The sequence below is a fragment of the Bufo bufo genome, chromosome 8, assembly GCF_905171765.1.
Source record: "Bufo bufo chromosome 8, aBufBuf1.1, whole genome shotgun sequence".
Lineage (NCBI taxonomy): Eukaryota > Metazoa > Chordata > Amphibia > Anura > Bufonidae > Bufo > Bufo bufo.
The window spans coordinates 13,478,571-13,493,139 of record NC_053396.1 but is presented as its reverse complement, the minus strand read 5'-3'; the positions used below and the strand labels follow the sequence as shown (position 1 = coordinate 13,493,139).

The window sequence follows — 14,569 nt, the reverse complement described above, 5'->3', positions numbered from 1 at the left end:
GACATTCAAGAATCTCCTACTTCGAGGGCACGACCTCTGCGTCTCTTGGGTTGTCTGTCGTGTCTCTCACTTCGACAACAAAAATCCACCCCAAAAAAATAAAAACAACATGACAGACGAGTGCAATGACACAGTGAATCTTACCTGAAAAGGCCCAACAAATTCGCCTACAGACTCCAGGAGCCGGCACAGATGGGCCTTACAGAGACACAGAAGCCCTCGTCATAGCCATGACCTGTGGGTCCAAAGATCTCCTGCAATGACCAAGGACGCGAGGCTGGTTCCTGCAGTGATCAATACAGACGGTGGCGTCTACCAACCTCTCCTACGCAATGTAAGAACCTGGTGACAACCAGCAGAACCACCTGAGAGAGCAGAGGATTCAATCGAAGCCCAAGCCAAGGATATGTTTATACCTGCAAATTGCAGAACATGCTGGTAATTGGATGCAAACCACATATCTCTACCCCCCCCCCCCCCCCCATATCTCCTTAAGTCCATAATACTTGATGCACATGAACCCCAAGCTGATTAACTAGTTGGGGGGAAAAGCTGGAGCCCCCCGTCACCCCCTCCCTTCAGGTAAGGCAAAAAAAGATATAAATCATCAAAAACTTGCTGCCTGTAACTTTCTTCCTCAATGCAATACCTTCAATCACCCCCCCTCCACCCAAAAGCAAAAGGTTCCCTTCTGTTTGCAGTCCAAGGAGCCCCCATTAGCAGTCCTATGATTGGCAGGAAGAAGAGGGGGAAGGGCCCGCACCCTTGCAGGATAATGTCGGCTGATAGATCAGACCCAACAAAAGCCAACGGCACGGCACTGTCTGCTTTCATAATAAAAGTCCTCGCTCCCTTCCCCTCTGTCTCTCTCCTACCCACTGATTACCAAGCCCTTCTGCTCGAAGCTCCAGACCTGCTCTCCACGGCCAACGTCATGACTTGTGTGTTCTCCAGGATCTTCCAAGTGGAAGGAAAGGAAGGAGAAGTAGTAAAAGAAAAAAAAAAAAAAAAAAAGCATAAAAGACTGCAAACATGGAGGCTTGTCCTTCCTGCTGCCTCGTGCTGGAGCAGCTCATACCGAGTAGCTCTGTAGGCGGGTAGACTGCAGACATGTACCATGGCACTATTTAACCCAGGGAACCCTATTGTAAACCCGTGGGGGTCTGCGTCAAATCACAAAAATTAATCTTTATTAAATGCGGGGGAGGAAAAGGTTGGAAGCGTCAAACCCAACAACAAAATCCAGGTCACTGCCTCTAGCTACAGGTAGATGACGTCAAGTGGGACAAAAGGTGTCCTACAGAAGGTTTTTATTGTTTGTTTTTTGCAATCCTACACAAGGGTCCCTAGAGAACATATGAGGGTCTCTACCGTAAGTCTCCTGGAGCTGGATCTTCGCGCCCACCTACAACAGTAGAGAATGTCTTGACCAAGAGGTCAGAATTTCTTTTTAAAGAATTATGGTTGAGATACGAGGGGTCAGAACCGCGAAATGCAAAATCCTCATCAAGGTCGATCATACGTAAAAGAAGAGCTTTCCCCAAAGAGCCTCCCGATTTATTTCGATTTCAAGAATAAAACGTTTAATTTGTACATCATTGCCCCCAACCAGGACTTGTGTAAAGAGCTAAGGAACCTCCATAATGTTGGGTCAGAAGCACCACGACACTAGGGGGGTGGGGTAAAAAAATGTAAGAGCCCCTTCATGCTACTGATCGTAGGAGTACCGGCTGTCAACCCCCCCCCCCCCCCCCACCGATGGCGAAGTCTTAGTCATCGGAGATGCGGCGCAAATGCCGACTGCTGCAACGTTTTTCCCTCCGGCTGAAACCTGGCGTTTATGCCGGAAATAGTCCGGATTACTTCCTCCTGTCTAATGTTCCTCACTTCCTAACCGGTACTGTGTTACGCTGCGGTTTTTCCGCACGAGAATCCACAATGTGCGTAGGTAGCCTTATGGGATAGATTTTAGGAGGCAGCTAGAAGAATCCAGGAGCCATATCGGCTTTGAGGCACACCAAGCAAACATTTATGGTCATTAGAAAAAGGTTGTCCAACCATGATCTGAAAGTACTAGACTGGTGTCATCTGCAGAAAAAAAATCTGGAGTCTACAAGGTCTGGAGGTCAACAAGTCAACCCCGGGTTCTGGACTGAAGGATTCTTAGATAGGGATGAGCGAACTTGTGTTTTCAAGTTCGGGTAATTTAAGAATTCCGTTATGGATTCGGCTACCACGGACCATAAGTTATGGTCCGTGGTTAGCGGAATCCATAACAGAATTCTTGGATAACCCGAACCTTGTATCCCGAACTTGAAAATACAAGTTCGCTCAACACTATTCTTGGATTGAAAAACTGGCGAGAAATTTGACTAAATGTCACATGTATGGCCACAATCATCGGACGGGGCGGTCTACTTCAAGCTTAGACAGGGCTAATGATAAATCGGGTCATACCCAGAAAGTTTTCCACCTGAAGAAACTAAGCTAACAACCCCAGTATCACACCTCACTATTATTCTATACAAATGAACCTCGCCTTCAGACGCTTCCAAGAAACTCAATCTCAAACTTCTTCATACCGAGGAACTTTGTTCTTTAACCCTTAAAACACCAAAAATGAAAATGGATGTAGAGGAGGTTAATACGACCAGCTAATGTCCTCCAACCATAGGTAAATGCTCCTTGAGGTTCTCAGATCGGAAGATATCTGGAGGAGGAGGAGGAGGAATCCTCCTGTCAGTCATCTCAATGCTTTTAGAAGGAGCTGATAACAGGGAACAATAGACTGCATTCAACTGCACAGGACACGGCGATTAGATAGGTTTTAGGTTTGGAGGGGAAATGTCATCTGTGGAGAAACCTTAAAAGAACACAACACTACGAGAGTCGAAGGCTCCTCGCAGCAAAGTTTAGGCATGAATGTGTCCTCATGGCCTACAACAGTGTGGTGGGCTGGATGACCAAGCCGGTCATGGCCATTGCGGATAGCAAGATCAACACACAAGCAAACGGTGTAGAAAAGTCCGAAATCCTCATACAAGGCTGGTGGACTACACGGACTTCACTCCAGGATCTATAAATCACATAGAAATACGAAGCGTCTAAACATTATAAACGGATATCAAGAATAAGCAACCCAAGAATGGCAGCAGAAGGCCCTTACAGACTGATGGCTTCTTGCAGGACACGACGATGGAGTCTGTAGCTCTACCCCCAGGTGTTGCATCACAGGCTGCGGCCTAGCCGGGCAAATCCCTGTAGTCCCAGCTTCTGCTGTGTCATTAAAAATAAAAAATAAAACGTTGCCTGGTCTTGTTTAGCCGATCACTCACAAGGATTGCATGGAATTAGATCATCGCCCTCTCCTCCACCAGCACCACCTCCCCCTCCTCCACGCCTCTAGTGAGCATGCTCTCCTGACTCTGCCCTGTTTACAGAGTGGATGACCGGCCAGAGGCTCACCACTGCAACCAGGTGGAGGAGATGACTGCTGGCCTCGACAGTGCAGAAATACAAAGACACTCCCGGCAGTCGCAATACATACACATCCAAGCCAACTCTGGGTTCACGTGCCGAAGGGATCTACACTTAGCGGCAAGACCTAAAACTGCAATATCGAGCCACCACAATAAGTTTGGTGGTATTTGGAGGCGGCAAAAAATGATCGCATGGACAACAAAGACAACCACGCCACCGCAAATAAACGAGCGCCGAGTGATTTCATATCTCGTTAATCAGCACTTGTTAAAGGGGTTGTCCGAGTGTTTAATACTGATGACTAGTGATGAGCGAAGCGAGCCTTAGATGCTACATCCGAAGTTGCTTCGTTCAAAACTTCAGATTTAGGCTCCATTCACACGTCCGCAAATGGGTCCGCATCCGTTCCGCAATTTAGCGGAACGGGTGCGGACCCATTCATTTTCTACGGGGACGGAATGGATGCGGACAGCACACAGTGTGCCGTCAGCATCCGCATTTGCGGAGCGCGGCCCTGATCTTCAGGTCCGCAGCTCAGCAAAAGATAGAACATGTCCTATTCTTGTCCTCAGCTTGCGGACAAGAATAGGCATTTCTATAGGGGTGCCGGGCGGGTGTGTTGCGGGTCCGCAACACACCACGGACGTGTGAATGGAGCCTTAAAGCTCATTCAGACGGCCGTATGCGGTCCGCAAAAATGCGGATCCGTTTTTTTTGCGGACAGTTCAGCATGTCTGCAAAAAACGGATTGCACGCCGTTTTTTTTTTTTGCTGATCCAGACTTCAATAGGGCCATGTCCTGATTTTCACTGACAAGTATAGGACATGTATAATTTTTTTTGCTGAGCCGTGCAATGGAAGAAAAGGGCCCCATAGAAGTGAATGGGACAGCATCTAATCCACAAAAAAAACGGATCCGCATTTTTGCAGACAGCATACGGCCATCTGAATGAGCCCTAATACTGTACAGTATTAGAACGGATGGGCTCCGATGAGCCGAAGTCAGATATTCGCGAAGTCGCGCGTAACTTCGTTGAATAACTTCGGTAGTTGACTGGTACCTCGGAACCGTACCAGAGTCCGGTTTCAAGTTTTAAAGTGGTTTTTCACTTTTCAGATATCAGACTTCGGCTCATCGGAGCCCATACATTTTAATACTGTATGGAGACGGATCTCCATACAGTATTAACCCCGAAGTTTTGAACGAAGCGACTTCGGATGAAGCATCGGAAGCTCGCTTCACTCATCACTACAGATGACCTATTCTCACGATAGGTCACCAGTATGTGATCGGTGGGGGTTCGGCGCCCGGCACCCATCGCTGATCAGCCTTTTGAAGAGGCTGCGGCGCTCTGGTGACAGCCTCCTTGCAACTTACCAAGCACAGCGTCGTCCATTGTACAGTGCCTGAGCTGAGCGGTGCCTAGGCCAATGTGACTGATGAAGGTGACGTCACTGGCCTAGAAAGAGAAATAGGTCATCGGTGTTAAACAGTCGGACAACCCCTTTATAGGGAAATGTAACAAGACGGTATATGTACTAAACATGGAAAGAAGGCTCTGTTCACGATGCGTTTGACGTAGGAGCTGAGAAAGCTCTTCATGCGTGGATCAAAAGGGTCTCCATTCACCCAACACAGGCCAAAAGTGTCCCAGCCGTTACAGCGGACTACGACCTTCCAGACATCCCTCAAACGAAGGCGTACCGTGCATAATACTTATTCTTATTTAACATAGGAGCCTATGAGCGACGTTTTCCACTGCGTCTCTATACAGCAGCACACGTCGGAGGGAAATCCGCCTGACGTAGACCTCTGATGAGAGCAGCAGGCGATCCTTCTTCACTGCAGGCCAGCGACAGGAGATAAGCATGGAGGAAGCGAGGCAAAGCAGCCTAAGGAACATTTGCACTAAGACTCATGAGGCCCGAAGTGAAGGAAAGAGCGCATAGCCCTGGAGAGAAGCGGAAGAAACTGCAGAAATAAAAACCACGGAGAGAACATGCGTGTATTTTACAAATTGTGTGCTATAGGTCAGGCGGAATAAAAGAGAAAAAAAAGAAGAAAAAAACCCCACAAACACACACAATCCGGAAAAGACAGAGCGGCCCATAGAGGTTCATAACATGATTACATCTATGGGCTTAAACATTAAAGAAAATAACCCAAAATTAGGCTAAAAAGGGTTAAATGGTTTAATCCTGGACCTACACACAGATTGCCAATCCTCAGGGGACCGGCTTCCATCTGCACAGCTCCATACACACGAGGGTGGCTGCACCTGGTATTGCGGTTCCAGGTGAGGTGATCCGAACCTTAGGGCTCGTTCACACGAACGTGTGATGCCCGTTGCCGTATTGCGGACGCGCAATACACGGGGCACCGTTCCGTGGCCATTCCGCATCACGGATACGGACCCATTCATTTCAATGGGTCCACAAATCCGGAGATGCGGAACGGAAGAACAGAACACTAGGGAGTGCTTTCTGGGGTTCCGTTCCGTGCTTCCGCACCGCAAAAAGATTGAACTTGCTCTATCTTTTTGCGGAACGGAAGGATCGCAGACCCATTAAAGTGAATCGGTCTGCGACCCCCATGCGCCTGCCCCACAGACGGTGCCGTGCATTGCGGTCTGCAATTTGCTGTCCACAGCATGGTTACAGAGACCTTACGGTGAGAAAAGGCCACCAGTATTAAAGGGGTTGTCCAATATATGAAAAACATGCCTTTTTCCCCCCAAAAAAGGAGACTTTTGTATTACTTACCAGTAAAGTCTCTTTCTCGCTCTTCCTTGGGGGACACAGGAAACCATGGGTATAGCTCTGCTCCCTAGGAGGCGTGACACTAAGCGAAAGCTGTAAGCCCCTCCTCCATCAGCTATACCCTTCAGCCTGGAGAAGAGACTGCCAGTTGCGTGTCCAAGTAGTGAAAGATAACCACCAACCGGAAAAAGAACTGTCGAGCCCCAACGGGGGCAACCAAGCCGGAACCACAACTGTAACCCAATGAAGGGCGGGTGCTGTGTCCCCCAAGGAAGAGCGAGAAAGAGACTTTACTGGTAAGTAATACAAAAGTCTCCTTTTCTCGCCCATTTTCCTTGGGGGACACAGGAAACCATGGGACGTTCCAGAGCAGTCCCAGAAGGGAGGGACCAGAACAAACTCAACCAACGCCAGAGGCATCAATCAACTGCCGCCTGCAACACCAGACGGCCTAAAGCAGCGTCAGCCGACGCATGAGTATGCACCCTGTAGAACTTGGTGAAGGTGTGCAAGGAGGACCAAGTGGCCGCCTTGCAAATCTGCTCCGAAGAAGCCCGATTTCTCTGAGCCCAGGAAGCCCCGACCGCTCTAGTGGAGTGAGCGGTAACACCAAGGGGAGGAACCCTGCCCTTGGCGAGATAAGCCTCAGTAACAGCCATCTTGACAAAACGAGCGATAGCAACTTTGGATGCCGCCATCCCTCTGCGCGACCCTTCCGGGACCACAAAGAGCGAGTCAGTATGCCTGAAAGATCTGGTTACTTCCAGGTAAATCTTGAGCGCCCTGACAACGTCCAGGCGATGAAGCTTCCTCTCCCGCGGATGGGAAGGGGAAGGACACAAAGAGGGGAGAACGATGTCCTCGTTCAGATGAAAGGCGGAGACCACCTTAGGAAGGAAGGAAGGGACCGGACGAAGAACCACCTTGTCCTGGTGGAACACTAGGAAAGGTTCCAGACAGGAGAGTGCAGCCAATTCGGACACCCTCCGAAGAGAGGTGATGGCTACAAGGAAAATAACCTTGCAGGACAGAAGTCGCAAGGAAACCGTCCGCAGAGGCTCGAAAGGAGAAGCCTGGAGCGCTGAGAGAACCAGGTTCAGGTCCCAGGGCGGTACCGGAGGGCGATACGGGGGAACCGCGTGAGCCACGCCCTGAAGGAAGGTCTTGACAGGACCAAGGGGGGCCAGTGGGCGCTGAAACAAAATGGACAGCGCAGATACCTGACCCTTCAAAGAACTAAGGCCTAGACCTTGGGCCAGTCCGCTCTGCAGGAAGGACAAAACGGTGGGGAGAGAAAAGCGGAGCGGAGGAATCCCCAGATCGGTACAGAACCCCAAAAAAGTCCTCCAGGTCCTATAATAGATCCTAGAAGAGGACGGCTTACGGGCGCGGATCATGGTGCGGACGACATCCGCAGAAAAACCCCTACGTGTCAGGACGGTGGTCTCAACAACCACGCCGTCAAACGTAGGGACCCTAAACGCGGGTGGAAGATCGGTCCCTGAGAGAGAAGATCTTCCCTGGCGGGCAGTGGCCAGGGCGCGTCTGCCAGGAGCAGCATGAGGTCGGCATACCAAGACCGGCGGGGCCAGTCCGGAGCGACCAGAATCACCGAGACGCCTTCCGCCGCGATCTTCCGAAGGACCTTGGGCAGGAGAGGGATGGGAGGGAATATGTATGGGCGCGCGAAGCCTCGCCAAGGAAGAACGAGGGCGTCGGCTCCGCAAGCTCCCGGATCCCTGGCCCTGGACAGATAGGCGGGGACCTTGTGATTGAATTTTGAGGCCATGAGGTCCACGTCCGGAATGCCCCAACGAAGGCAAATGGCCTCGAATACCTCCGGGTGAAGAGACCACTCGCCGGGGTCGACGGTGGTGCGACTGAGGAAGTCCGCCGCCCAATTGTCCACCCCTGGAATAAAAATTGCAGATAGGGCCGGGACGTGGGCTTCCGCCCAACGGAGAATGCTGGTGACCTCCCGCATCGCTGCAGCGCTGCGAGTGCCCCCCTGGTGGTTTATGTACGCCACGGCCGTGGCGTTGTCTGATTGTACACGAACTGGATGACCCTTCAGCAGATGAGTCCAGTGTCGTAGAGACAGAAGGGCCGCTCTCAGTTCCAGGACATTGATCGAGAGTTTGGACTCCGATGGAGACCAAATGCCCTGGACGGATCGGGGAGGAAACACGCCTCCCCAGCCCGAGAGACTGGCATCGGTTGTAACCACCAACCAGTTGAGTGGCAGAAAGGACCTGCCCAGAAGAGGGGACTGTAACCACCAGCGGAGAGATGACCGCACCGGAGGCGACAGATGGAAGGGATGATCCAGAGACTGCGGCGATTTGTCCCAGGAGGAGAGGATCGCCCGTTGGAGAGGGCGGGAGTGAAACTGCGCAAATGGGATCGCCTCGAAGCAGGCAACCATCTGCCCCAATACCCGCATGCAGAAGCGGAAGGACGGTCGACGGTGGAGAAGGAGACCCCGAACCGCCCCACGGAGGATCAGACGTTTTTCCGAGGGAAGACGTACCTCCGCCGTTCCCGTGTCTAAAAGCATTCCCAGGAAGACGAGTTGTCTGGAGGGGGGAAGGGAGGACTTGGGGAAGTTGATGACCCAACCAAACCTCGCCAGAGTCTCTAGAGTGAGATCCACGCTGGCAACCGCTTGAGAAAGGGACGGAGCCTTGATGAGGATATCGTCCAAGTACGGTAGCAGAAAAACACCCCTGGAACGGAGTAAGGCTAAAACCGGGGCCAGGACCTTGGTGAACACCCGGGGGGCTGTTGCCAGTCCAAAGGGAAGGGCGACAAATTGGAAGTGGAGATCCCCCACGGCGAATCGAAGGAAGCGATGGTGACACTGGGCTACCGGAACATGGAGGTAGGCATCCTGTATATCGATGGAAGACATGAAATCTCCCTGCTCCAGGGAAGCCACCGCGGAGCGGAGGGACTCCATCCGAAACCGTCGAAGGAGGAGAAAACGGTTGAGCTTTTTGAGGTCCAAAATGGGCCGCACCGAACCTCCCTTCTTGGGAACTACAAAGAGGTTCGAGTAGAACCCTTGGAATCTTTCCTCTAGAGGAACGGGGGTAATCACCCCCCTGTCCAGTAAAGCTTGAACGGCCGCGGAGAACGCGGCCGCGTCTTTCGGGTCTCGCGTGGGGCGGGAGCGAAAGAACCGATCCGGAGGGAAGGATGCAAATTCGATTTTGTATCCGGAGGACACAATTTCGAGGGCCCAGGCGTCGGAGACGTGAGCCATCCAGACGTCCTTGAAAAGGAGGAGCCGGCCCCCCACCCGGGTGGGTGGGGGCGCGCCTTCAGGCAGAGGACTGTTTTGCTGCGGGTGTGCGGGCAGCCTGCGGCTTGCGCCAGGAGGGCTGCGCCCGAAAAAACGGCTTCCTACGCTTGTCCTGGGGAGGAGCCGAAGCGGCAGCTGTGGTGGGAGCCCCAGAGGCCCTGCGGGAGGACCGAAAACGAGACGCACCAGGGCGTCCGCGGGGGGCGCCCCTGGCTTGGGGTTGAGGAAGATGGGTGCTTTTACCACCCGTGGCCTCTGAAATAAGTTCGTCTAAGCGGACCCCGAAAAGGCGGGAACCCGCAAACGGTAGCCCCGCCAAGGAACGTTTGGAGGCAGCGTCCGCTTTCCAGACCTTCAGCCAGAGCTCCCTCCTGACGGCAACTGCCAGGGCGGAGGAGCGCGCAATAAGGGCTCCCGCATCAAGGGAGGCCTCACAGACAAAATTCCCGGCCCGAATAATAAGCTGGGCCAAGGAACGTAGGTCCTGGATGGGGATGTCCGAGTCCAACTCCTGTTCCAGCTGCGTACCCCAAGCAGAGAGTGCTTTCCCTGCCCAAGCAGAGGCAAAAACCGGTCTGAGGGCAGAACCGGAGGCAGCAAAAATGCCCTTGGACAGGGTCTCCATGCGACGGTCCTCCGCTGACTGAAGAGAGGACCCGTCGGGAACAGGGATGGCCGTGTTCTTTGACAGCCGGGCCACAGGGGGGTCTACCTTGGGTGGGGAAGACCAGGTGGCCACGACATCGGCTGGAAAAGGATAGCAAATGTCCAGCTTCTTTGGGTTGACAAAACGGGCGTCCGGGCGAGCCCAAGCCTTAGACACCACGGAGGAGAAATCAGAGTGGATTGGAAAGACTTTTGAGGCCTGCCTGGGTCTGATAAAGGAGACGCTAGCTGCGTCCGAGCTAGGGGGGTCATCCTGCACCTTAAAGGTGTCACGTATATCAGAGATGAGTTGAGCCATCGCTGAGGCTAGCTTGGACGGCAGGGCCGAGTCCATTTCCAAATCTGAAGCCGCCAATTCACCTTCAGAGAGCGAATCCTTTGGAGAGGAGAGGCTCGTCTGGGTGCGCACGCGTGGCGGGGAGAGGGAGGCATCCGAGGAGGAGGCTCGCTCTACTCTAATACGCTTCTGAGAGTGCCTAGCTCGGGAGGGGTCACTAGGAGAGGATGAACCCGCTGCAGCGGCAGAAGCAGTGGACCCGGAGGGCGCGACAGTCAGAGTGGCGTCCTGCGGGGTAGGTGGCCTGTCTATTAGGCGGCCCACGACATGAGTGAGGCTTTCCACGGCCTGGGACAGGGATCTAGCCCAGTCAGGCGGGTCAGAGGAAGCAGGGAGCGACACAGCGGGCGACTGAGGCTGCGGTGGAGCTCGGCATGCAGTACAGTGCGGATCAGACTGCCCCCGGGGAAAGGGTTCCCTACAAGCGGTACAGGCATGGTACCATGGCTTGGCGGCTGCAGAAGGGTCTGACATGGTGGAAAGATGTTGCACTTTAAAGCAACAGTACTGTGGCACGGAGGGGGTTAAACAGTCCTACCAGACCCGATGATACAAGCGGCAGCTGTAAGGGGAACAGACTGAGGAGGCTGTGGAGGAGAGGCAGCAGCACGGAGCTGAAAGGCTTCAGGATCGCACGGCAGAGAGATGAACCCGGAAGTAGCGGAGCGCAGCAGCACGGAGCTGAATGTGTAAGGAAGCTCCGCCCCCCCTCTGCCGCGCTGAAGCCGAAGCAGAGCCGCGCGCGCGCGGCAAAATGATTTTAACCCCCAAGGATGTTGAAGTGCCGGCCATGACATGGCGCCGTTCATGCCAGGAGAACGGCTCCCACCGCGCCTAGATGTAGCAGACGGCTTGCAAGTCTGCAGCCGTCCCCTGTAAGGCAGCGTTCTAGGACTTGCCCAGATAGACTGCCCTCCAACTATGCCCGGTAACGTCCCGATATGCGGGGGGGGGGGGGCGGGGGGGGGTTTGCAGTGGTCATGTAACAGTGGCCATGTTGGTAGCAGCGGTGGGAGGGAGGAAGGGGAGGCTGGAGCAGCCACTCTCACCATACGCTGTCTTCGCCCTCAGTCCATCCAGCGGGGTCGCCCCTTCAGCTCCTGGCACCGCGGTGGCAGGAAGCCGGGGGAGGGACTTGGCGTGCGGGCGACCCTGAGCTGGCGGGACGCAGGGGAGCGAGGCTGCCCTGGTCCACCTTGTCTTCTGTGGGGGAGGCGGCAGTGCGGAATTACCGGCACTGGCGCAACTCAACCCCGGGAGAAACAGAGGGGTCTAATGCGCCTCTGTTGTCCCTGTAGGTAGAAAAAAACCGAGTTAAAAACAACAAATACGTAAAAAATAAAAATCATAGGATAACAACCCTGCATAAGCAGGGGGTGTCTTGCCTCCTTGGACACTAAGCAAAAACTGGCAGTCTCTTCTCCAGGCTGAAGGGTATAGCTGATGGAGGAGGGGCTTACAGCTTTCGCTTAGTGTCACGCCTCCTAGGGAGCAGAGCTATACCCATGGTTTCCTGTGTCCCCCAAGGAAAATGGGCGAGAAAAAACAGCCACTCCTGTCCATGGGTTGTTTCTGCAGCTCAATGAAGCAGGAGCGGTAATACCACACACAACCTGTGGACAAGGGGTGGCGCGTTTCAGGGAAAAATCCTAGACAATCCCTTTAACCATTACAGAAGGGCGTCTAGAGGGTCAGAGAACACCAACCCCATCCCGACCTAAGCTTGATGTATGGGAGGGTACAGCATTTTTAAGATTTTGACCACTTGGCTGTACTTGCATCTATGGGCAGGCTGCATTTGCACCACTTTTGCGGAGGACCCCTGACCATGTTCTAGGAAACCCCAGCTGGTCCCCTACACACATGACCTTCCAAAAATAAGGGTCACCCCCACCAATGGGATCAAAGGCACGGGTGCCAAGCATAAGGTGGCTTCTGGAAACTGCAATCCACTCCTTCCCTTAACCCAGGAAACAAACGCTTATTGCTCAATCCTCTACTCTGGCTGCGGACGTGATGCCAACAGGGCCTGCCACGCTTCTGCTAGATGCCTCCCCTCCCATGGAGTGTGACGGTGCAATAAGCCAGCCATGCCCTGGAGATTTCCCAAAGCCCTGACACCACAGTCCTGTACCTGGATGAATGTGATGCCCCCCTCCAAGAGCCTGTGCCAGGTTGTGAATGAGGACAAGTGCACGGCTCGCGTGTGCCAGGGCTCCCTCTACTGGTCAAGCAGGCACATTGGAGACCATTTCGAGTCGGCTCGGATCAGCAGCCATTTCACAGACGGTGCAGGCACCTCCATTGTCTTCTGCTGCAAGCCATGCTAGCTGGAATACACCATAGACCTCAACTCTCTTTACAGCCTGGGCTAATGCAAACCGTTCATCGGGCAAATTCCAAGCCTGACACAATGAAATTCACTTGTATGCTTTACTAGAAAACTAAAAATAATTCAAGTAATCTACCCCCCCCCCCCCTCCCCCCGATTAGAATTATCAGTATTACTGCGCGTGCCCCCCCCCCCCCCCCCTCAGACGTGGAGCAGTTGAGTGAATGCCCTCGGAGGACAACACGTGAAGACCCAAGCACGGCTAAGGCTAGCCATACAAAACCTTGAGGTCTGAAGGACCCAAGCCATAAGAAGAGGAGCGCTCGCCCTGGACAAAAGGGTACTGCTCGCTGGTATTGATCCCCCCCCAGACTGGTGCCCTGCTATCCCATCAAATATTTATGCCACGTCTTCAATTCTCTTCAGTCACACGCACAAAATGTCCGCTTTATATCCTGCAAATCCAGGAGACTTCGATCTGCAGCCTCAGCAATTTCTCCTACGGTGGATTGAGATAAAACACTGAATGGCTGCAATTAACAGGAAGGTATGGAAAAGAAAGAAAGGGGGGGTGCAATGAAACGCCATGGAAACTGCCAGCCTAAGACTTGTGCCCTACTTTTGCAAATACATAATTAAAGCAAAGGAGCGGAATCCGGAAAGAAAAGCCATAGCTCAGACACAGACGAGAGCCTCGGCTCTCTTGGAGGGACCAGGTCCAAGACCTTCTCTAGGCAAGCAGACGAGAACTCAAGGACTCGGGTCTGGAGTTGCTGTAGTTTGTTCGCTGACCTATGCAAAACTACAACTCCCAGAATGTTGCTGGGAGATGTGGCTTTGCCAAAGCTGAAGAACCTCAAGATGGAGATAATGAAATGAGGTGACCTGAGCTCACGTCATCTCATGCAAAACCATGGACAAGACTCGAGACCCAAGTTACTGCGCACCAAGAGACGCTGGAAGATCTTACGTACGTCGTGATCTGACGCAATATGGAAGGCAGGATCAGATGCAAGGTCTTCTCATGGATGTAGGCCTCTAACTAGGTCAAAGTCTATCATCTTCTCAGCAAGCAAAAGGATCTGGTCTTCAGCACCTACCAGAGAATGCAAAGCCTCCCCCCCCCTGGGGCAAGACCCAGACGTGCACGCCCGTGAGAGTCAGCTAACGTGTCTTGCCTTTCTTCTTCTTCTTCTTCCTTGGCCCACAAAGCCTCCGCGTCGGGTCACATGACCTAGCTCCCTCTATAGGTAAAACAGAGGCACTAAGAATAAAATTTAAAAAAAAAGAAAGAAAGAAAAAAAAAGAAAGAAATGATGTCTTTGAGAACCATTTCAGATCAGCAGCCATCTCTGGTGATAGCAACGTGAGCCACATGTCTGCTCTGCAAGGACCTGAAGGAGTAGACCATGCACCGTGGAAAGGACCCGGACACCACACGGTGCACAGATATTTTCTTGAAGAACGTCTGGAATGGCAATCAGTGCAGGATAGCCGATGCTCAATGCTTGTGCATCCTTGAGTAGTGTCACAAGTCGACATGAAGTACCATGACGAGCTTGGGAAAGCATTGAGACCACTATGACTACAAGGGCCTACACCACCGACACCCTGCTTTCGACCCCCTCTCCCTTAAACTCCTTCGGATCCCAGCACAGATGCGAAATATATCCCTAAGCTCCCTTCACCC

The 14,569-nt window shown here is 52.9% G+C and overlaps 1 protein-coding gene across 10 annotated transcripts in view; it reads right to left on the bottom strand.

The window, feature by feature from the left end:
* EHMT1 (euchromatic histone lysine methyltransferase 1) overlaps positions 1–14,569 on the bottom strand; it is a 79,638-nt gene that overhangs the window by 42,131 nt on the left and 22,938 nt on the right. For 3 of the 10 annotated variants that reach the window (XM_040442058.1, XM_040442063.1, XM_040442059.1), the window contains exon 1: positions 3,167–3,244. The exons of 4 other annotated variants lie outside the window; for them this stretch is intronic. In XM_040442058.1, coding sequence (XP_040297992.1) covers positions 3,167–3,229 — 63 coding nt within the window. In that variant the 5' untranslated portion in view covers positions 3,230–3,244. Of the gene's footprint in view, positions 1–152; positions 417–913; positions 932–3,166; positions 3,245–12,681; positions 12,732–14,569 lie in introns of those variants that run through there. 3 more of the 10 variants (XM_040442066.1, XM_040442065.1, XM_040442067.1) reach the window with 3 other exon arrangements.